The 25,154-nt window shown below is 37.7% G+C and overlaps 1 protein-coding gene across 1 annotated transcript in view; it reads right to left on the bottom strand.

The window, feature by feature from the left end:
* Positions 1–25,154, bottom strand: part of CDH8 (cadherin 8) — a 382,041-nt gene that overhangs the window by 251,279 nt on the left and 105,608 nt on the right. The window contains 2 exon segments of the mRNA XM_047712240.1: positions 1,102–1,377; positions 1,380–1,395. Coding sequence (XP_047568196.1) covers positions 1,102–1,377; positions 1,380–1,395 — 292 coding nt within the window.

Genomic DNA, 25,154 nt, shown 5'->3' with positions numbered 1-25,154 from the left:
CTTGCAGAAGAGCTAGGCCAAGTGGATGGAGTCTTGCAGGAGAAATACATGGTAAGACAGGAAGACCTGAAATCAATTCTCATTCGCTGCTGCAATGGGTATATTTACCAAAGTTATACTGCAGGTTAAAGAAAAGAAATCAAATAAAGCCAGCCTATTTACCTAATTCTGGCCTTCAACTTATACGTCTACTTGTGTTTTTTATTTGTCTCATCATTTCCCCTGCTTCTAATTTACCAGACTTTGTCGCACAAAATGTATCCTTGTAGGATGTCTTAAATGCCATTTGAAACAAAGTAGGGCACATATTACATACCTGAGAATGACTTTTGTGTTCTTATACTCTGAATTTTGGATCTTGCCTCTTCTTGTCAGAGGAGGAAGAGCTCTAAAACCTCTCCTCTTTATACAAGTCTGGGAACTGGGGTTTTCCTAAACCAAAGGCAGGGGTTGAGGATAGATAAGCATATCCACAAAAGGAAAAAAGAAACGAAGAAAATGGTGTTTTGATATAAACACTGCTTTGTAAAATAAAATGTATATTTCCCTGCCTCAGCAGAAGTAAGAGTGAGACATCCAGTGTTCTTACAAAAAGTTCACTTACAAAAGTCTCTGGCAACTGTGATTTCCTAATTCACTCTTGACTTGACCCACCAGCTCAATCCATATCTGGCTGACTACAGATCTAGACCGTTTTCTATTTCTCTATGCACTGCATCTGCATGTGAATATACACAAACAAATAATTAAACATCAAGCAAATATCAATAGGATTAGTCTGGCATGTTGGAACAAATCTTGATAAATCCATCTCAGTAACAATACTCAAACTACAAGTCTATGAGAGGAATACAAATTCAGCCTATTGAGGTACTGTCATTGTAAGGAGAGATATTTTAATAAAAGTGCTTCGTCAGTTCCTATTACTAAGGGACTAAAGCTATTGAGCTGTGGAACTTAGGCCAAAAAGGGGATTTGGAAATGCAAATGAGAGATAAGACGGTAATAATGTCTTTATTCAGCAACCACACCAGCCCTGATGCCAGCAGCTATTTCTAAAGTTGACTCTTAATAGTTCAGTGACATTGGAAGCATACTTACCCAAAATGGACATCTCTGGCACTGTAGCATGATAGGGTCCATTAAGAAACTCTGGCGCATTGTCGTTGATGTCTTGAACTTTAATAATAAATTCAGAAGGAGGCTCCAGAGGCTTGTTCGTCTCCCAGTCCACTGCCTGAGCTGTTAGAGTATACTCAGCCTTTTCCTCCCGGTCAAGTCTTTTTATAGCGTGGATATCTCCTGTTATATCATTTATTTGAAATATTGTCCCAGCTCCATCGCCCGATAAGATATACTTGATTTTTTTACTCCCAGATCCAGGTCTGTGTGCAGCTAAAATGAAAAGTGACATTGGTTACTTTGTTGCGACCGGGCAACTTGCAAAGTCACTTTTTAACTACCTCCTGTTTGAATATCAAGTTGGTTCTTTCTACATTCATCTTAACTTCATCAATTTTTACTAACAGTAGTTGTGCACAGAATTTATAAACTGTATGCATGTCAATCAAAACAAAATATAATGAAATTTATATATATCATAACAATTTTTAAAAAGTACTCGGAACTGTTTGGCGTAAATTTATATGCATTTAGACTGATAAAAAGATCAAGAGGAAAACACAAAAATGTATGTATTTTTTTCCATTTATTAAACATTTATTTAGTGCTCACTTTAGCAGCACATATACTAAAATTCATTTATTAAGCATTTATTTAAAGTTCTTCTTATCTACCTTTAACGGATCACACTCTCTGTGCGCCAAGAACTATGGGATTTGCTTCTTATATAATTCTCTTAATTTTTCCAAAAGTTGATGAGTTAAAATATTTCACATGAAACATGAGAAAAGTGAGGTTTGACAAGGTACATAATAACCCTTCCAAGGTTTGTATTTGACGGAGTCAAGCACAGTAGACCCAGAGTTCAACTTAGATCTACCTATTACATTTATAAAAACAAAAATAATTCAATCTGATGCATATTAAGATCTTACATTCTCCAGGACTTTTTTTTTTCTTGATCTGTATAATTCTTCTGGGCCAGGAACATTATTCCCATTTTACAGAGAAGAGCACTGAGGCCAGAACAAGGGACCCAGTGGACATCGAAACTTCACAAGAGAAATACAGATTCATCTCAGGTCAAGGTGTGACCAGCTAGGCTCCAACCCCTGACCTTTACTGCTTCCCAGCTTGCTGACCTTTGTTCCACATTTTTCCTTAAGTTCTCTTTCCAACTCATCTCTTAACTCGGCAAAAGACCTTATGGGCATAACATCCCACGATGGAAACCAAAACTATCACTCAAGAGATAAGAACTGCCTGGAGGAGGTTTCCGGGGATGGAGACCACCCAGCCCAGTATGAACTAACCCCCGATGCACTCCTGCGCAGGTGAACCACGGAGTGACCCATGGAGTGACTGACCGTTACCTTTACCTGACTGTAATAGCAAAATCTCCTCTCCAGGAGGAACATGAGCCTCATTTATGTAACATACATGTATAGATAGGTACACATGTTTCTGTAAGGCGCATGCGCGCAACCTAAGGTCCGCCTCTATATCCAATGACAAAACTCCCTTTTCTAAAAATTCATCCTAACCCTAAATACAAGGAGCCCATTCACCCTTGCTCAAGAAGTCACAGCTTTGGTTACTCCCTGTGGCATCCACAATAAAGTTCACTTGGGCAACAACATCACCTGGTGTAATTTTTATCTGTGACTCATCAAGGGTCAAACTCATGTTAGTTCAGTTACAAGGGCAACAAAAATGTACTCAACACCTGCTCTACCTGAAACATTTCGGTAGGTACTAAGAAAAAAAGAATCTCTGCTTTTAAAATTTTCAGTTTTACTCTTAAGAGGAAGACAGGAATGTCCTGACACATGTTACATCTTCCTTATACTCGGCTGACTCCTGTTAAAAAACTAAAATAAAAATATATATACTTTAGTTTTCACTTTTAAAAGAAAAATTCATTGAACTATAGTTGTAAAATGGTGCTTAATGCACATATTTTCAGTATGTATGTATGTGTATGTGTGTGTGTGTGTGTGTGTGTGCCTGCGCGTCCAGTTACTGCACCGTAAGATTTCAGATTTCAAATACCTGTTCCTTTAAAAAAATAAAAAATAAAAAAAAAATCCTGTGTGGTAAGAAACTCCTAGAAACTCAAAAGACATTGTGTTCTCTTGGGATCACTTTTATTCAGAACAGGCTCTATTGCTTTCTTCACCAATTTAAATTGTATTTAGCGCTTCAATAAATGAAAAGAATATTAAAAAAAGACATAAAATAGCAACAAAGAATCCAAATGCATCTAGATCTCCTACTTAACTTTTGAATATTTTAAAAAGTTAAAGCATATGATTACATCAAATATTTATTGAATCTCCAAATGTATCCCTATCATTTATTGTATTAAATTTATTAACAAGAGCAAATATTGAAATGCCACTTTATCTTAATGAATGTGGGATTATAATTCATTAATATGATATTAATCCTAATTTATGATCATTTTAATTTATGTGCATTTTAACATTTCCATTAGCATTTTTATTAAAAAAAGAAAATTTGAATAATATATCCTTCATAGAGGTTTCCATCCACATGCAAGGCAATCCTGGAGACACAGAGGTATTGGGATGCATCTCTCTTTTTTTTTAATTTTTTAAATATTTTTTAAATTTATTTGGCAGAGAGAGAAAGATCACAAGTAGCAGAGAGACAGGCAGAGAGAGAGGGGGAAGCAGGCTCCCTGCTGAGCAGAGAGCCCACATGGGGCTCGATCCCAGGACCCTGAGATCATGACCTGAGCGGAAGGCTGAGGTTTAACCCACTGAGCTACCCAGGCATCCCGGGATGCCAAAACTCTTGTACACAGCATTTTGCTATGACAACTCAAGTCATTCAAATAGTGTAATCATTTGTTTTGGAACTTATCTGTGCCACATTTTTCTTTACATTTATCAATAGCCTCTCATTAGTAAATTGCATATAGTCTTAATTCCGGTTTTTATGGTCCCTTGGGTTTAAGTTACTGAGGGAGAAGAAGGGGAAAAGTGTGGGTTTCTGAAGGAGTAAACAAAGCTAATATTTAGGTCTCTAACTGTATGAAATGGGAGAGATGAATGCATTATTTGAGCTTCAGTTACTTTGCCTATAATTTAGGGATAAAACATCTACTCTGCAGATTTGATTTTGGAATCTGAGATAATCTCTTTGAGAAATGGAGAAAAAGGAGTGGACAAAGTAAGGGTACAGTAACTAAAACTAATTTTATATCACATCAACCATTTGCAACTCTCTGAAAACACGGCTAGAAGCCTAGTTGCAACTCAGTGAAAGTAAGTTCCCAAGACTCTATCCTGAAAAATATGGGAAAAGTTAAACAAAAGCAAAACAAACAAACAAAAAACCTTTTGTAAACACTGCTTCCTCTTTCTTCAGGAAATTCATTTTTAGCAAATCTCCGTCAAATCCAGATCCTGGCTAACAGTATTCCTGAAATACAGAAAACTGTGTTTCTCTACTTATTTGGTCCATCCCGTTGTTCATCCTATTCTTGTAGCGCACGCGCATGCACACACACACACACACACACACACATTCTGGCACATGGTATTCAAGTAACCAACTTGACATTACAAATAAAAGATTTGGGGTATGCAAGACTAGTAATTTGCAGGCAGCAAAAGCTCCTACGACTCTACGTCTGGACTTCTCTCAAAGAACTCGAGGTTCTCGAAGACAAGCTGTTTTCTTTATTGTTCGTCACGTAGTCTGTCAGAACCTGCTCACTTCTATGCAGCCTCGCTGTTCCTATCCATTTATCCACCCCAAGACCCACTCTGTGAGATTATGGTGCAAAAGATATCCCAAATTTTCACATTTTGTGCATCATCGGAAGTGTGAGGACTTCTCACAAGGGCTAGAGCAGGTAGGATAAGGGACACCTACAAATCCTCCTTGAGAGGTACAACTGTTGGCCAGGTTGTGGTACAGAAAGATCTTACTCATTCATTTACTAAATATGAACAGAGAATGTTTATAACAACACATATATTGGTTACTGCTCTCAAAGACCATAGGTTAGTGGGAGAGAAACAAAACAGAAATTTAAGGTAAGTAGATTTACTGCTACTAATTATTATTGTCTGATAAACATTTACATGTATAATGCAATGTTATTCTCACAGGAAAACTAGATAGCCTTTCTCCATTTCAGCAAGGAAACTACTGTGATTCAGAGATTTTTAGGCAACTTTTCCATAGAATGCACTATCAGCAAGTGGCAATCTTCACAGCATAAGCTTTAGAGTCAATTTCCTAGATTCAATGCACGCTCTAAAGGCTAGATATGAGGGCTATGAAAGCACAGAGAAATTTAACTTAACTCATAACATGGAGTGTGGAGGGACAGAAAAGGCCCTCCCCAAAGAAGTAATGATTAAAACTTCCGATCTCCAAGAAGGGAGGAGATGCATCCAGCTACAGGTAATAATATAGATAAAGATCCAGAGAAAAGACAGAGCACACTGTTAGAGGAAAGCAAAGATGATTTAATATGGCTAGAACACTGAGTTAAGGAGTGAAAATGTGGCAAAAAATAAGAATAAAAGGCAAGACAAGGGCCAGATTACAAAGAGTTTTGAAAACAAATGGAGTTTAGATTTAACTATAAAAATAACAAGAGTCCATAGACACAAGGTTTCAGTAAAGAGCCTGACATTATCATAATTTTGTTTTAGTCACATTACAGAGGTTGGTGTGGTGCCTGTAAGCAAAGGTCTTGCAGGCAACAGAGGGGGAAAGAGGTCAGAGAGGAAAACTTAGACACCAATTAACCAAAGCTTAATTTTTGATTCTCGAGTTCAGCCTGACAACCCAAAAACCTGTCATGTCTACAACCAGACAAAACTCTAATCCCTCTGGTCACGACAGGCTGGCTGCAGAAGCAGAGAGTGTCAGGTGTGCAAAGAGTGATCCCAATCTTGTACATGAAGTCTTCATTTTCAGGGATCATAATAGAACAGCTACATACTTGAGCTGAATTGTGAGTATCAGTATAATTTACACCCTCACCATCTTCCATATATTTGCATAATACCCCCCAATTAAAATGAGTTTAGACTACAAAAGTCAAGGGAAGAAGAAGCATTTGCATTTGCATTTTCCTTTGTATTTCACTGCCTAGTAAGGGTCTGTCATACTGTCGGAAACTCAGAAAGTTTTTGTGGAGTAAAGTCAATGTGAAAGAAAAGGGGAAAATAACATTTTTTCATTCGATGTTCAAAACAATGATTGAAAAGGAGAGAGAAAGGAATTTAGAATGATTAGGTCCAGTGATCTAAAATCAAATCTACTCTAAATCCAAAGTCCTGGAGTATGTATTCCCCTTTCGCACCCAACATAAGAACTAAGACATGGTAGATGGGCATGTGGATGGAAGGATGAGTGGATGGATGGGTAGCGGATCAGTAATAGATGGATAATAGATAACAATTATCTGATAGTCAGAACTCACTGTTCTTAGAACAAGAGCCCCCACTCCATCCCACCCCAGTCTTCAATGTCAACCTCATCTCTTCGGCAGCTGTCAAAAAAATAGTTCAGATTACTTTTCAACCTTCTCGCACAGGACCCCTCAGAACACTGAAGTATTCTTGGGACAAGAGAGTCTAGAGAAGATGAATTCTTCTCTTAGTGCCTATTTGAGTGCCAGAGGATGATTTAATTACCATTCTGCCACCTTTTTCTCTAGAGTGAGTGATGACAGATGAATCGAGCGAACTACGGGGGAAATTACTTCTTCATCACTTCCTCATCAGCTGAAAATCAGTTAGCTCTGACATCAGAGCTTCATTTGAAATTCTACTCTATCCAGAACGACATCATGGAAGGGTGTCTCATTTTCCTATCTTGCTCTTGAGAAATATCCAAGTTGCTAGCTAAGAAAGCATCGTCATCATTCAGAACCTGAAGAGACTAATAGGGATCAATGAAGCATAAAACTGTCACTTACTGATCCCTGTTTTTCATGAATCTGCTCACCTCTGGAGGAGATAGCAAGCTTAGCACTCTTGAATCAAATTACATTTAGCACTGTCTTCTCTGTATCTACTACCATGCCTGTCAGGGAGAAACTGTGCTATGGGCAGACTGATAATCTCATCCTAGTCACAACCATTCAGTATCAAAGATGGCATTAGGGACTTTGACACAATATAAGTTTTTGGCCTAAGTCTCCAAGATAATAAGAATGCAGAACTTGAATTGAAATCAGAAACATATTTAGGCTGCTAGGAGCTTGAAAGGACAGGTAAAGAGAATGAGCAATAGGGCATAAAGGTTCTTTTCATATCTCCAAACTGCTCCCTAACAAGAAGGAGCAGGGATTAAAGTTAGGTAATAGGCAGAAGAGCACCCCAACATTTCCCAAGATGAAGTCGGCAAACGCTCTTGTGATCACACACTGAGGAAACAAGCTTTCAGTGAAATAATAGTTCTCAAAGTAATTCTCAATATAAACCAAGTTACCCTTAAGCATGTCTTAAGAGGTAAAAAGGCTAAAGAAGAGATAGTCCCTGATTAAAATAACAAAACACAGCATCCTGTGTTCTTTACAAAACATTATTTTCCTACAGCACCGCCACAGCCAAAGATATACCATCTATATCTCAGACATGTGTTCTTTGCATTTTCTGTCAGTTGCTGGTGTGAGTATTGAACAGCTTGAACTGGCCATGGGAACTGGTGTCTAGAGAAACAGAAAATTGAAAGCAAGTCCAAGTGAACTCCTTTCTTTGGCTGTAGGGACCTAAAAATATAGTCAGAAAAAGAAATGCATTTCCTGAACTACTCATTTGAATTGAGACTATAGATAGATAGATCATTTCCACACAGGAAGGACGTCTACATATAATATTCAACATTGTACCCAGCAACAAGCATCACACCTGACACATAGTAAATGCTCATTAAAGTCTAATTTCGGGGGTGGGGGGGTCCTACACAGGACCTATCTTAACATCCTGCACTTTGGCAATGACTTTACATGGATAAGGGGCTCCTGTGACTTTCTCAAGCACATATAATTGACAGTGATAGATCCAGATGTAACTCAGTAAATCAGATTCTAGAACATACACATTTTAGCATAATTCCAGAGAGACCATCAGGAGCACATAAGTAGTTAGGTGGGTACCTTCCATTTTCCTAGCAGAGAAGGAGACAGAATGGAAAAGCTTCTCCAGTTTGTTCCTGAATGAAAATATTGAATGTACACATTTAGCAGCCATGTGTAAGAAACCATACAGGACAGGCACAGTTTATGAACTAATTCACATCCTATAAAAGTTTGAAATGTAATAGACATAGACCCAGAAAGGCAGAATGCTCAACTAAAGAGGAATACAAAAGGAGAACACTAACAGGAGGCTGGCAGGCTTTTTGCCAAGAGACTTCCCAAGCCAATATTCATGACCTTGGCAAAATTTCCATCTTCAGTCTAGACTTTACAGGTTTGGAAACATGAGGTGTCAGTGCCACAGTAAATCCATATCTCTTTGTCAAACCGTAATAAAGCAAGTTCCCATTTTTTAAAGCAATGTGCTGATGATAAATAGTATTTGAAATATTTAAGCTATCATGTTGAGTAAAATTTGCCTTTATATAAAGACCCACACATAGTAGGAGGCAAATCATCCTTACCGATAGTATTCAGAGAAAGGAGAATTAGATGGATTAATTTTGTAATGATATCATATAAAAGCTAGCTTATTAACTTAGCTCATCTTCCAAAATTGGTCCTAAAAATGCTCTAAGAACACTGAACTTCTACATTCTCAGATTTTCTCTTTCCCTTTAAGTGCTGAGTTGGAGTCTCCAACATTTAAGTAATCACAGGAAAAAACAAAACAAAACAAAACATTGGACTCCCCTTTTCCCTTCTGTTAGATATTTTTTTTTTTCTTATGTATGCTGATAACGGCCTGGTGAATTAAATCTTTTAGGCTTGGAAGTCAGTATGTTTCTGTAAGGCAACTAAAGATTTGTAGAGTAGTAGTTCAGATTACAGAGTCTAGAATAAGGGGCTGATGAGGAACAGAGCTAGGTTAGGAAAAACTATACGATACCCAGGAATTTACTTAACGTCCCCAAAACTCAGTACTCTTATTTGTAAAAGATTTTAATAATAGTTTTAATACCCTACCTTTAGGGTTTTTGTAATGACTAAAATGTGACAAAATTAATGCTGATACAGGCATGATATCTTTAAGGAATTAAAATATCAAAATAAAAATGCATATAAGGTCGATTCTTGTGAAGATGGTATTTTAGAATTACAATGATAGGTATTGCCTATTGTATTCCTGGTCAGAATTCAACAGACAACATCAATTTATAATAAAAAATAAGAATGCTACCTCTTGGGGTGCCTGAGTGGCTCAGTGGGCTAAAGCCTCTGCCTTCAGCTCAGGTCATGATCTCAGGGTCCTGGGATCGAGCCCCAGCGTAGAGCCTGCTTCCCTTCCTCTCTTTCCGCCTATCTCTCTGCCTACTTGTGATCTCTGTGGGCCAATAAATAAATAAGTCTTTAAAAAAAAAAAAGAATGCTATCTCTTGAGTTAAATACAATGAGATCTGGGACGAAACTCATCCATTGGGCAAGGCACTCGAAATCACATTTTTTATACTTATTCACCCATTAAATAAGCAATGATAGTCGATATATCTGTAAGTTTTTTTTTCCAACTTTATTGAGGTATAATCAACAAATAAAATTTTAAGATTTTTTTTTTATTACCCGATAACTGTAAGCCTAGAATTAGGGGGACAGCAGTCACTAGGCATTGGATCATTGAATAAATGCTAGTGTGAGCCAGAGTGTGGGTGAATAGTCATAGTGGACCAATTACTAAAACTAGATTTAGGTGCACAGATGAACGAGTGGATGGATGGATTAACTGGTTGATAAGATAATCACGGAAAGGAGGATAAGTAGCTAGATGGTTTTATTGGAGAATTCATGGATAAAGGAAATAATAGAATAAAAGGTAGGCTGAGTAAGAGTCTAAGCCATCTTCTATTTAGATTCCAACACACATTAAATACCATGCATCAATGGATGAATGAACAGATGGACATGTTGCTGAATGGGTGGTCTAGAAGGACCACAGAGTTTCTCACTAAAAGATTGATTTTGGGAAAGCATAATAAATTATCCTGTCTCAGAGCACTATTCCCCATCTTACACTAAACAAGACATAGTCCTCAGAAGTTCAACTACAAACTCTAAGAGATTCTCATGTGAAAATCATTGGTACATACTTAATTTTCAACAATTAACAAATCACTCCACAAATGTTCTGAAAAAAATCTATCTTAATTAGAAAGATGGATGAGGGCACTTGGGTGGCTCTGTCAGTTAAGCATCTGACCCTTGATTTCAGTTCAGGTCAACATCTCAGGGTTGTGAGATGGAGGGAGCCCTGAGTTGGGCTCTTCGCTGAGCTTGGAGCCTGCTTGAGATTCTCTCTCTCCCTCTACCTTTCCCCAGCTCATGTTCTCTCTCTCTCTCTCTCAAAAAAATAAATAAATAAATAAATAAATAAAATATATATACACACACACACACACACACACATATATATAATAAAAATAAAATAAAATGTTTTAAGAAAAGATGGATGGATGGATGGATAGAGACATAGAGATATGAAAGGGGGAACTTTTGTGTCAAATAAGTATACAGTGCAATAATATACAATACAAGCAAGGTGAATAAGAGTTAAAAAAAAACAGGATTAGCCATAAAAACAAGTGGATTTTAAACAAATATGGATATTTAAAGTATCCAGGGTATTTTCAAAAGGTCAATTTACAGTGGAACATTCAGTTGTACTGTGGAAAAAGGGGAAAATCTTAAGAAAACGTCATGTCAATGTTCTTTACGTTTCAAAAGAACTTGATTAACCAGAGAACTAAGAGGAGTCAAAAATATGAGTTAAATTTCTGATGTGCTAATTACAATTACTTGCTAAACAGGATGTATCTTGTTATCCAAATAACTGACAAGAGCACAGTGGGAAAGAACACAGTGGATAACCAAATGACAGTCATCTCCTCTCTCTGAAATTCTGTATTTATAAGAGACTGGGATAATCAAAATGCTTGTGACCTTGGAAGAACATTGCAAATGAAGTTTAAGAGGAACTACATGAACCTAGAGTTTAGTTTGGGTCATAAAATAGGGTGTGACATTGGCAAATCATCCTTTTCTGTGATCACAATGCCTAATAATAACTGAGCTGTGTTAACCAGTATATTATCCCTTGGGCTTTTGCAAACTGTCTCATTCAAAGTCTTGTTAAGAAAGCAGAGGATCATGATCAAAGTCCAGATTTAACAGAAATAGCCACAATATCAAGTCTCACCCATGACAACTCAATGGGTAGATGAATGGGCTGACGGCTGGATGAGTGAATGGATAAAAGTGTTGATAAGAAAATAAAAGAAGAAAGGTAGGGAAATGGTTTTATTGGACAATGTAGGGGTGCATGAAAGAGTGGATGAGAGGACTGCCGAGTGAACTATTCACAATATTCTTCCTTTTAGACAGATGAGAATCCAAAGACCTAGTCTGAAGTACAGTACAGTAGTTCCCCATTATCCCAATTTCCCTCTCCCTGGTTTGTTACCCTTAATCAACTGCAGTCCTGAAGCACATGATCCTCCTTCTGACCAATCATCAGACCATCAGTAGCAGCCTAAAACTACATCACAGCACCTACGCCACTCATTTCCCATAGGCATTTCATCCTTCTGCTGCATCATAAGAAAAAGGGTAAGCACAGTACCATGTATTTTGAGAGAGATCACATTCCCAAAACTTTTATTATAGCATACTGTTATAACTGTCCCATTTTATTATTTGTTACTGTTGTTAATCTCTTAGTGTGCCTAATTTATAGATTAAACTTTATCATAGGTATGTATGTACAGAAACAAACAGTAGATGCGGGGTTTGGTACTATCTAAAGTTTCAGGCATCCACTGGGGGACTTGGAATGGATCCTGACGGATAAGGAGGGGACTACTACACTAGATACAATCTTGGACAAGTCATTTAAGTTTTCTCTGTTAGGGGCACCTGGCTGACTCAATCAATTAAACATCCAACTTTATTTATTTATTTATTTGACAGAGAGAGAGAGACAGCAAGAGAGGGAACACAATCAGGGGGAGTGGGAGAGGGAAAAACAAGCTTCTGGTTGAGCAGGGAGCTCAATACGGGGCTCGAGCCCAGGACCCTGGGATCATGACCTGAACCGAAGGCAGCAGCCCAACCAACTGAGCCACCCAAGTGCCCCAACATCCAAGTTTTGATTTTAGCTCAGATCATGATCTCAAGTTGTGGGACCAAGCCCTGCGGCAGGTTCTGTACTCCGTGGGGAATCTGCTTGAGAGATTCTCTCTCCTTCTTTCCCTTTCCCTCTCTCCCACAACCTTCTCTCTCTCTCATAAATAAATAAATCTTTAAAAAAAAGAAGATTCTCTCTCTTCCTCTCCCTCTATCTTGCTCACATGCTGTCAAAAAAACATAATTTTTCTCTATTTTAGTTTCCTCTTGTTAAAATAGTAATAAGACGAACAGCAATATTCCCCCCCGCCAAAAAAAATTAACTCAGATTGTTATAAGGATGGCATGTATGTGAAATTGGCTTTTTTAAGCTATTACTCTCCTAAGTACCATTATCCATACAGCAAAGATTTGAAAATGGAGCCCAACATACTATCAAATTGCCAGATTGTGTGTTTCTCTAATCTGTCTCCATTCCACTAACAAAGCCTAGAAATTGAGAAAGTACCAAACAGCAATAACAACAAAACCTGAAAAGAAAACCTGAAAACTAAAATGTCCTCAGTTTTCATACCACAGATCTATAAAGCTGTTGGAAATCTATAAGTCTCCTATAATAATAATAATGGCAAATTTTTATGAAAATAGTTTATTACATTTTTTTTTACAATTTTTTAAAAATTAACTCTACACCCAATGTGGGGCTCCAACTCACAACCCCAGAGTCACATGCTTCACCAAATAAGGCAGCCCAGGCACCCCTGTTTATTACATTTTCTTTTTAAAAATTTTTTTTTAAGTTTTTATTTATTTATTTATTTATTTGACAGAAAGAGAGAGAGAAAGAGAACACAGAAGCAGGCAGAGTGGCATACAGAAGCAGGCAGAGTGGCATACAGAAGCAGGCTTCCGCTGAGCAGAGCCCAAAATGGGGCTCAATCCCAGGACCCTTAAATAATGACCAAGCCAAGGAGAAAAGCCTCGGTAGAAACCAAACTTGCCAAAACCTTGACCTTGAACTTTTAGCTTCTAGAACTATGAAAAAGTAAATTTCTGTTGTTTATGCCACCCAGCATGTTGTGTTTTACTTTGGCAACCCTAGTAAACTAATAAATACATCCTTCTCAAGCATCTAGCCACTTATCTTTGTATACCGTACTTATTTAAAATGGTGGCTATGACTTGCAATTGTACTACTAGTATGCTGTGATTCCATTTGTGGAACGCTAATAAGCATCCCCAGATATATCCACATCTTAATTTTCAGATCCTATCAATATGTTACCTTACCTGTCAAAAGAGACTTTGCAAATGGGATTAATTTGGGGACCTCGAGATGGGAAGATGATTCTGGTTTATTCAGGTGAGCCCAAACGAATTACATGGATCTTTAAAAGAGAAGAACCCTGGGACACCGGGGTGGCTCAGTCGTTAAGCATCTGTCTTTGGCTCAGGTCATGATCCCAGGGTGCTGGGATCGCCCCCACATCGGGCACTTACCCTGCTTGTGTTTCGTCTCTCGTTGTGTCTCTCTCTGTCAAATAAATAAATAAAATCTTAAAAAAAAATTGAGAAGAACCCTTTCTGTCTATGGTCAGAGGGAGACACGGCTGCAGAAGGGTCAACGATTCAAGCCTGCTGCCTGTGAAAACTAACCAGGAAATGTGGGTGATCTCTAGAAGACTGAAAAGGCAAGGAAAAAGATGATCTTCTAGAGGTTTCAGAAGGGAACACAGTCAGGGACCTTTATTTTAGCCCAGTGACATCTCAGTTGGACTTCTGACCTACAGAAATATAGGATAATACACTCATTTATTTTAAGCCCCTATGTTTGTGACAAATTGTCACAGCAACAACAGAACACTAACACCTTATTTTCAATCAATGCAGTTATAGAATTGTTGAAATGTTGGTTAAGTTTACATATCATATGTCTACTGACTTTGCCCCTTCTAATTATACCTTCCTTAATTTATAAAATAAGGAGAAAACCTTATTCATTTACTTATCCAGCCATGTCTTGAAGAACATCAATGACTTTCCACTAGATACATTTGTTTCCTATTTCATTTAAGTGTTATAATATATTATGAAGTACATACTAGACTCTTCATTTTGCAGATTAAGAAACTGAAAATTAGGGGCACTTTTGGTGGCTCAGATGGTTAAGTGTCTTCCTCGGCTTGGGTCATGATCGCAGGATCCTTGGATCAAGCCCCACATTGGGATCCCTGCTCAGGGCAGAGCCTGCTTCTCTCTCTCTGCCTGCCGCTCCCCCTGCTTATGTTTTTCTCTCTGTGTGTCAAATAAATAAATAAAAATCTTGAAAGAAGGAAGGAAGGAAGGAAGGAAGGAAGGAAGGAAGGAAGGAAGGAAGGAAGAAAGGAAGGGAAAATTTGATTATTAAGTCATGGCTCAATGTCGTATATAGTGAGCAGTGGAGAAAAGACTTGAATCCAAGTCTATCTGCTTCTGAAGCTCATGTTCATTTTATTGTTTTAATGTTGTATTCCAGAACTGAACATAGGGGAAGAAAAATAAAAGTATCAGAAACCAAAGACTTTACTGTTCACAAAATGAAGACCTGTTTAAGGATTTTTTTTTTTTAACAACATGCATCTAACATATTACCTGTTTGCTTAATAAGAGACTTATGAGAATTGTGGTCAAGGTAGGGGTCATCAATTCTGAGGTACATACAGAGTAGGAAACAGAGTCCTAGACTGAATAAACTTGGAAACCTATAATACCTAATGAACACCTCAGAGTCCTAGGTCCCCAAAATCCCCTGTGGGAAAGAGCCTAATGATAGAAACCTCCCCAGGCAGAGGAAAAGAGAGAACTTGCCCTAGCTCTCAGACAATCTAGTAAGGCTAGGAGGTAGAGCTAGGGAAGTGAGATGGGGCATTTGCAAAAAACAGTGTCAAGCTAGAGAATTATAACACTTTGCAAATTTGAATCTCCTAGTGGGAAATATTTACTCAAATGACCATATAATCAAACCTCTCCTAAAAAACAAAAACAAACAAACAAACAAACAAAAAACCCAACCTTCCTTTGTATATTCAACAACACTGATAACGCAACAGCATCATAATGGGTACTATGGGGGCGCCTGGGTGGCTCAGTGGGTTGGGCCTCTGCCTTCAGCTCAGGTCATGATCTCAGGGTCCTGGGATCGAGCCCTGCATCCGGCTCTACTCGGCGGGGAGCCTGCTTCCCCCACCCTCCCCTGCCCCGACTGCTTCTCTGCGTACTTGTGATCTCTCTCTCAGTCAAATAAATAAAATCTTTAAAAAAATAATAATAATGGGTGCTATGTAATTTTGTATATAAGAAAAAGCTCCAGCCCACCTAATTTCTTCTTCCTAGTATTTCTAATGTATTTATGGTAAGAAACTATAATGAGTACATATCTTCATAACATCTTCACCCTCTTTGATCATGAGAAAAAGTGTTTCTGGCCTAGTGGAGTCTTAGGCCATTAAGAGTAGATCAAATGGTCCTTCTGACCTTCTTCCTATTAATCAGATATGGTGGTTTATTTGTAATGACAAGTTCAAGAGCTACTAATACAGAAGCAATAAATGTGGACAGGAGAGGGAATCAAAGTGACAAAGAGTTTGCATGGGCGGGGGTTGGAAGAAAAGATTAGCTTTTTCGTGTATTATTTACTTACTTTCAATTTTGGTATATTTGAGAAAAGAGATTTGGGAACTTATGAGAACTTATGAGAAAGATTTTCAGAGATACCAGAAGGAAACCAGGTTTCTAAGTGGTTTCATTTAACAATAAAATACAGATTTTACTTTGGCATATTATAGAGTGATTATATTAAAGAAATATATTGCTTTCTAATTACCTTTTTTTTTTAATTAAAGTTAGTGGGACAGGACATTTTTTTTTTTAAGATTTTATTTATTTATTTGACAGAGAGAGATCACAAATAGACAGAGAGGCAGGCAGAGAGAGGGAGGGAAGCAGGCTCCCTGCTGAGCAGAGAGCCCGACGCGGGACCCGATCCCAGGACCCTGAGATCATGACCTGAGCCGAAGGCAGCGGCTTAAACCACTGAGCCACCCAGGCGCCCTCTAATTACCTCTGAATGTAAGAGTGAGGGTTCTTTGAAAGAGACTATGTACTGAAATAGATTTCTTATAGGTCAGCATTGCACAAATTATTTACCCTGTGTGTGTGTGTGTGTGTGTGTGTGTGTGTGTGTGTGTAACCTGCCAATTTAGGAGCAATGGTGGTAAATTGGGTAGATTGGAATGAAAGCTGTAGTCCTGGTGGTTTAATCATTTATAGTTATATTTAAAAGTAGCCAGTCTTTGTCATCAAGGTACCAGAAAAATTCTGGGAAGAAGCAAGGTGCAAGACTGGTGAGATCTCTCCTACCTCAAGAGGAAACACCTCCGTCAGCACTCTGAACCTGAGAATCAGAAAGGGCTAGAGCAGAAGTTCTCAAAGTTTGGGTCCACAGACCTCTGGGGATTTCTGAGCCCCTTCCAAGTGGTCAAAGGTATTTGCTTTTTTCACTGAATTGACACCTATATGGAGAGTATAAGTATAATGGAAGAAAAACTGTTACCATATCAGCACCCATCAAGACAGCGGCACCAATCTACGCTAAGAGGCAGGGTAACTCTTCACTACCACATACTCTAAGGATTTAAAAAAAAAAGCCAGTTTCACTTAAGAATGTCCTTGATGAAACAGTACAAAAATATTAATTTTATTAAATCTCAAATCTGAGTATACTTTTTAGTATTCTGTGTGAAGGAATGGGAAATACCCATAAGGAACTTCTGCTCCATGCTCAGGTATGGTCATGGACTCAATATCACATACGATTGCTTCAGTTGCAAGCTGAAAAGCCACATTTTTTATGTGAACAGATGATAGACAAACTATTTTGACTTGAATGCTTAGCATATATTTTATAAAAAATTTATAATTTATAAAATATAATTTTTAAATTTATAAACAAAATTAGCTTATTATTTCAAAGATAACCGAGAGTATCTGTTGTCCATGAAAGATTTTGAGCTTTATTGCAAATCTGTGAATTTAAGAAAATCTGTATCAGCCTCTGTGAGATTGAAGCTTCAAGATACTTAAAGATTTTATGTGAGATTAATGATCTGATGATACTCTTTGACATGATTTTTTTTATTACCTTATAATAAAATTGGAATGATCTATATAATAGCTCAGTGAAACAACATTTTCCAAATGCATGATGTAAGAAAATTATAAGTTGGTCAAGATCCATTCTAAACCTAAGGGAAACCAACAAACAATGTAGAAGAGAATAGAAATGTATTGATATGGTTTTAGATTCCACACTGAAACTGAATTTTCAGACATTCCCACTTGTGGAGACTTTGGTGTAATATCAAAGAAAAAAATCTACAATTATCTGAAAAGATTATCCAAATAACCATGTCTTTCCAACTACGTATTTGTTTGAGGCTGGATTTTTCTCCATATATTTTAATGAAAACAACACATTGCAATAGACTGCATGTAGAAGTAGATAGGAGAATCTAGCTATCTTCTATTAACCCAGAAATCAAAGAGAATTTTTTAATGTAAAACAGTAAGCATCTTCTCAGGATTCTTTGCTGAAAAGTAGTTATTTTCATTCAAATGTTACTTATAGGTTTATCATTTTTATCTGTAAGTGATTTAAATCTTTAAACTTTCTCAGTGTGAATTTCTAAAATGACAAATATGCAAGTATAATAAACACACTTCACATAAATCAAAGCTTTGTGGAGTCCTCAATAAGTTTTTTTTAAGGTATAAAGATGTCCTATGACTAAAAGAAATTTGAGAACCACTTAGCTAAATTTAATACGATTATACCTTAATAAAGTTTATTTAAGAAAAACTAATGTAACTTTAAATTATGTTAAACATAGGCTAAATATCATGTAAACAGAGGTTGCTGACTGGAAATTAAAAAAAAAAAAATTAGGGGCACCTGGGTGGCTCAGTGGGTTAAAGCCTCTGCCTTCGGCTCAGGTCATGGTCCCAGTGTCCTGGGATCGAGCCCCACATCAGGCTCTGTGCTCTGCAGGGAGCCTGCTTCCCCCTCTCTCTCTATCTGTCTGCCTCTCTGCCTACTTGTGATCTCTGTCTGTCAAATAAATAAATAAAATCTTTAAAAAACAAAAAATTATATGGGACACCTGGGAGTCTCAGTAGGTTAGGTAGCCAACTCTCCATCTCAAGGTCCTGGGATGAAGCCCCAGGTTGTGCTCCATGCTCAGCAGGGAGTCTCTTTACCATCCTCTCTCTCCCTCTGCCCCTCCCCACACTTGCTTGCTTGCCTGCTTTCTAAAATAAATAAATAGGGGCGCCTGAGTGGCTCAGACAGTTAAGAGTCTACTTTTGGCTCCGCTCAGGTCATGATCCCAGGATCCTGGGACTGAACTCTAGTCAGGTGCCCTGTTCAGTAGGGACCCGGCTTCTCCCTCTCCCTCCGCAGCAACCTCTGCTGCTCCCCTGCTTGTGCTCTCTCTCTCTGTGTCAAATAAATAAGTAAAATGTTTTATAAATAAATAAATAGTCTTTTAAAAAATTATAGGTTAACATCACAAAACCTAGATTTAGAAGTTGCAATATATGACCACAGGAAAATCAAACTCATCTTGTTTCAATTTAAGACAAGTTTTACAAATGGGGAAATGAGCTATGTGAAATTTTGTGAATATTAAATGAAATACTATATACATCAAATACAAACCACAAAGCTAGCATATTCAAGTTCCCTGCCCAACATGTCGTGATTTGAAGAAAATTTAATGATAATTTGCACATTAAAGCAATCCTTCTGAGACAGGGGGCACTCATCTGAAATTTCAGGTCAATATTATGTCAGGTTATCCGAAAACCCTGGCAATATATCTAGATAGCTATAGGAAAGAGGTATGAACAAACTTTCAGATATATCCTTGAGCAGGGCAAAGATTACTGAGTATCAGAATCATAAGTAAATACACAGATTTCAGGACCCTATTTAGCAATTTGGGGTTGGAGTCCAAGCAACTGTATTTCTAAAAAGCTTCCGGGGTGTTAATATTGGTCCAGGCACACTTTGAGAAGCATTGATTAAGAAATCAAAGAGCAATTTATTTCTGTGATTTTCTTTTAAATCCTGAAAAATTCTAGGTGGAATTGTTTTATCCAATAAAGATAAATGCTAATTTTAATAAATGGTTCAAGTTATTTTTGCCAGGAATAATCAATGTTAGGTTCCAAGCATTTTTTTAGGGTCACTCAGACATCCATGTCCTGAATATTAAAACACTTAATTTACATAGAAATAGAGTATTCATATTTGTCCATATAGTCTATTGTCAAATATAGTCAACAAATATAGTCAACAAATATTCGTCCCATAACAACCTCCTGTTATGGGACGAAGCAGATTCTTATGGTTCTTACAGAACTAAATATCAGGCCAAATTTAATGGCTCACCTAGATACACAAGTACCTGGGATGTTTATTTTTTATTTTTATTTTTTTTAAAGATTTTATTTGTTTATTTGACACAGAGAGAGAGATCACAAGTAGGCAGAGAGGCAGGCAGAGAGAAAGGGGGAAGCAGTCTCCCTGCTGAGCCGAGAGCCCAATGCGGGGCACGACCCAAGCCAAAGGCAGAGGCTTTAACCCACGGAGCCACCCAGGCGCCCCTACCTGGGATGTTGAATAAAAGAATCCCTTTCCCACCCCTGACATCTACCCTGACTGCTGGAAGTTGCTGAAAATAATCACCTTCCCAGGCCTCATCAGTGTGTGCTCGTGTGAAGGTCAAAGAGCATCACACTCAAAAACTGCACTCATAAATATACAGAATCTTGGTGACTGATGAAGCAATATAATCAAGATAAATGGGTATTGGTTGCCATTAAAAAAAAGAGCTTTACACACTTAAAAATCTTATCTAGCCATTTCATCTTCAGTTGCTGCAACTCTAAATGCAATTCAGCCTTCTATTTTTAACATCGCTGCCTGTTTTGGCAAAGAAACAATTTAAAATAAAGAGCTGTTAGCTGTCTTGAGGATGATTATTTGTAAGGCACTCTTAATATACAATTTCCATGGAGTTGCTAATTGTTCCTTACTTTAAAATTCCTTCTTCTGAGAATGAGATGCATTTGGTAATGTAAATACCAACCAGGAACAGGATACAGCTCTGCATTAGTATCCACATTATCATTCAGTCATAATTAATACACTTCTAAAATAAAGTGTTGACAGCATTCTTATTCAAATATATAGCATATGTTTATAGTCTCACACACTGAGGTACACACATAATTACAATATATGTGTGACAGAAATTGCAAAGGCAGTCCAAGGAGCTGAGCTTACACTAATTGAAAACTGCCACTGTCCAATTAAAGCAGGTGAGACCATGGGGTGGAAACCCTGTCAAATGCCTATCAGACATGGCCAGGCTGATTAAATAACAAGACAAAACACACCAAAAAAAGAGCAAAGAAGTTTTTTGTTGTTCTCGCTGTTTTAATAGAACCTCGAGAAGCTAATAGCAATCAGGAGACTCACAATTTTTCCTTATCCCAGTAAGGACTAAATCTCAATGGAATAATGTATTATTATAGACAACACTGAAAAGCTCAAATTCAAAAGGCTCACCTTTCACCAAGCCAAGCCGCCATTTGGAGGAGAATAATTATTTCTACTTGGTAGGCATGTGCTTTTGATGGTTTTAGTTAGAGAAAGAAAATAATGCGATACTACATTCCCTTTGTTTTATTTTTATTTTTTTCTTCATTTGACCTCATTAGGAAATAATTAATGCATCTTGCCTAATTACAGAAGAATTATCCCACATGTATTTCAAAGCACCGTAAAACATAAATTCTAAAAGGATTTTCTTCTACAGAAGTGCAATATATTGTTCCTCAGCAGAGATGTCATGAAATAAAATGTTAGAATTGAGTCTCACAGTAAATAACTGTTTACCCCATAAATGATTTGGCTTTTGAAATATTCTCAATGGAGTGTGGGGCAAGGGGGAAGCTTGCTGCAAAGAAGTACAAAATCTCTAACATTATTATTTCAAAGGTGACTACCATGACAAGGATCGGGTCAGATCATGGCAGAATCAGGTGAATATATAGAACCTACCATGTGCCGTGTACTCTTCTAACTGATTAACATATGCATTTTCATCCTTACTCTCCATGATGGTTTTTATTATTCACATTTTATAGATGAGAAATCTGAAACTCAGAGTAGTTAAATCACCAACTGCAGGACACACAAGCTAGTAAGAAGCAGAATCATGGAGTTCTGGTCTGCAATTCCAAAGCTACATGTGCCTGTGTGTGTATTTCTTTTTTTTTTTTTTTTTAATTTTATTTTTTTATAAACATATAATGTATTATTAGCCCCAGGGGTACAGATCTGTGAATTGCCAGGTTTACACACTTCACAGCACTGACCATAGCACATACCCTCCCCAGTGTCCAAAACTCCACCACCCTCTCTCTACCCTCTCCCCCAGGTCACCCTCAGTTTGTTATGTGACAGTAACGGTCTCTTCTGTTTTGTCTCCCTCCCAATCCCATCTTGTTTCATTTATTCTTTACCCCCCTGTGTGTGTATTTCTTAACAATCACCTTTCACCTTCCAAACATTTTTCTCCATTTCAAATAAATATTCTGTTTATTTTTTCTCCTGAAATCTGTTGATACCTCCTTGGAAGTAGGAAAAAAAAAAAAAAACCTATGCCCTAAATACGAGGAGAAGGAAATAGAATGAACCCTTATTGAAAACTGATCCTTTGGAAGAATATTTAAATCAGAAGACAACAAACAGGAGAACAGATATTTCTGAGTGCCTCACCGTTTAGCCTCGCCATCCAATTCAACAACACGGTATAGAAGAAAGGTTATGGATTTTGAAGTCAGTCCTCAACCCCAACACTGGCTTTGTGATTAAATATCATGTGACTTTAAGCAAATCTTTTTACTCATTTGACCCTCAGTTTCTATATCACAATAGGAACAATAGTATCTCAGAGTCCGTGTGAGATTTTTATTAAATAGAAGTATGTCTGTTAACTGACAACAGTATGGGTGATATCAGCCCATTAATTTCCAATAAAAGTTCACATTCCTTTCCAAAGTCTTCATACTAATTTATACAGTTTTGCTTCCTGTCTTTGTTACACCTTCCAAATTAACACCCTGATCTGTGTCCTTGTTAGCTATCTCTTCTAAAGGGTCAACTCCTGAATTCACCAAACAGATGAAAACCATTAGGTGGTAGAAGGACTTTTTATGTCCTTAGGTTTCTGTGACGCCTGACAGATGGAGCATATGCCCACAAATGACCCAGCATTTAAACAATGGTTGGCTATGCAAAAGGTACCACCAGGATGCAGTGTGCTAACTCACAAGGAAGCATTATTAAAGGATCCATAATTTTCATTTAATAGATTCCACTATTTCTTTTGTGAGCTCCCATAAGTCTCATTAATAGTAACAGCAACTATACAGACACACTGGAAACTGGCATTGAGGGTGTGCCGAGTTAATGGTGAGATTGGAGGGGAAAATGGCTACAAAGGTCCTATTTGTTATGCACTTTTTATTTCAAGTGGCTAATTACTGCCATTGAACTCTTCCATTAATACATTTTATGACAATTTCAAGGATAAAGAGAAAAAAAAAAACAGATGCATTAGAAGGCATTGCAGGAGCACCTGTGGTCTGAATGCCTCACCGTTTAGCCTCGCCATCCAATTCAACAACACGGTATAGAAGAAAGGTTATGGATTTTGAAGTCAGTCCTCAACCCCAACACTGGCTTTGTGATTAAATATCATGTGACTTTAAGCAAATCTTTTTACTTATTTGACCCTCAATTTCTACATCACAATAGGAATAATAGTATCTCAGAGTCCGTGTGAGATTTATATTAAATAGAAGTACGTCTGTTAACTGACAACAGTATGGGTGGAAGGTACAGGTGAAGGTCTGGGTTCACCAAACATTCTTTTACTTCTACTTGTACCTATCTTTCTTTAGACACAAGCATACACGTGCGTGCTCGCCTGCGCACACACACACGCACATGCTAAGTCACGGGCATTACGTATCTATAAAAATATAGCACAACCCTGTGCCAGGGGCAGGGTCCGTGGCACTACGTCAGGAGACACCTCAGGAGATGGAGAGTGAGGAACCACGTGGACCTTCATGGCCCCAAGCATAATGCAGGAGCCTCAAAAATTTCAATTTTAAATGCTTTTTGATGTAAGACGTGGTCTGACAAGAAAGCAAGGTGATTTAAAAATATCTGAAAATTGTTGCTCTGAACGATTTTCCTCTAAACTACAGAGGAACACCTGAGACATTCGGGAGCAGTGCGCTCCACAAGACCACCTCTTCCCTTCAGTACAGTTAGTTAGTTCCAGTGAACTGCACTGTACATGCAACATTTGCACTTTCATGACCTACATTAAGGAATGTTAGAAATTAAAAGTCTTATGAAACACCTCGGAGTGATATTACCTGACTAGCGCTGGGGATGTTGCTCATGCCATTGCCTAATGTCCTTCAGGGAGAAAATGGTGAGGTATAAATAACTATTCCCAACACTGAGCCAGTAACCAAATTTCTTGAGCTGAACTGGTTTATCTTATGGCTACTCTGATGTGTACTGGTAATCAGCTTCTATACCTCATAATGGATACCAGGCAGCCGCGAGTCAACCTGTTGGCTCCACCACTGACAAATGTATATAGGAAATCCATTTGCAATTTTACGGATTGGCTAAAGGATCTATTTTGTTCCTATTTGTTTTGGATTTTTAAGACTTGGTTCTCAACTATTATTAGTTTATGAAGGCGTGTCATTGTTTTTAAGTTATGTTTTGGTTTTATTTCTTATAGATTTGTATTTTCATCTGTGCTAAGCTTTAATATGCTTAGGTGAATATGGTAAACTTGCTTTTGAGGTATTCAAATGCATACGCACCACAGGCACAGGCTATTACACATCACAAACGTTTCACTGATAATTCTATTTCTTTCATCGAGGAACTTGGCCAGCTCAAAAACTGGTAAGAGAGCTTGTTCTTACTATGACTCTTGACTGTTCCACGTAACTCCATCTGTTGTGTTCCTACACACCTCTCCTCCTCCATTACTCCCTGTTATCTCTTATCCACCTCTACTGAAGACAGACTACATACCCACTGAGGGGCTGCATTCTCTGATTCCACCCCAATATTAATGAACCGAATAACGGTCAATAGGAAAGGTTGAGCCTCCTTTTGAAAGAGCAAATGAAAAAGCATTATATTTTAGAAACTCTATGAAGGTCGTGATAGGACTTCTCTAAAGTGGTTCAAAGTATGGATGCTGTTGTAGAAGTCACTTCATCAAAACATACTTTCTCTGTATAAAAGGCCCACATATATGGGGCCAATATGACACCTGGTAGATTTAACAAAAGGACACCTATGAAGAAGCAGAACAGTTTTTGGAGCTATATATATCAGAGAATTCTTTAACTGGGCTCACAGGTTGATTTTTTTGTTTGTTTGTTTGCTTTGCTTTTTTGTTTTCAGATTTTTACCTGTTGTCAGTTACTGTACTGTGTGCTATGTAATATGTATAAACTCATACAAGCATCTTGAGCCTTAGTTTCCAAATGGGTATAGTGAGGCTAA

The sequence above is a fragment of the Lutra lutra genome, chromosome 17, assembly GCF_902655055.1.
Source record: "Lutra lutra chromosome 17, mLutLut1.2, whole genome shotgun sequence".
NCBI classification, from domain to species: domain Eukaryota; kingdom Metazoa; phylum Chordata; class Mammalia; order Carnivora; family Mustelidae; genus Lutra; species Lutra lutra.
The sequence above is the reverse complement of the archived record's forward strand: the minus strand, read 5'-3'. Positions and strand labels throughout refer to the sequence as shown.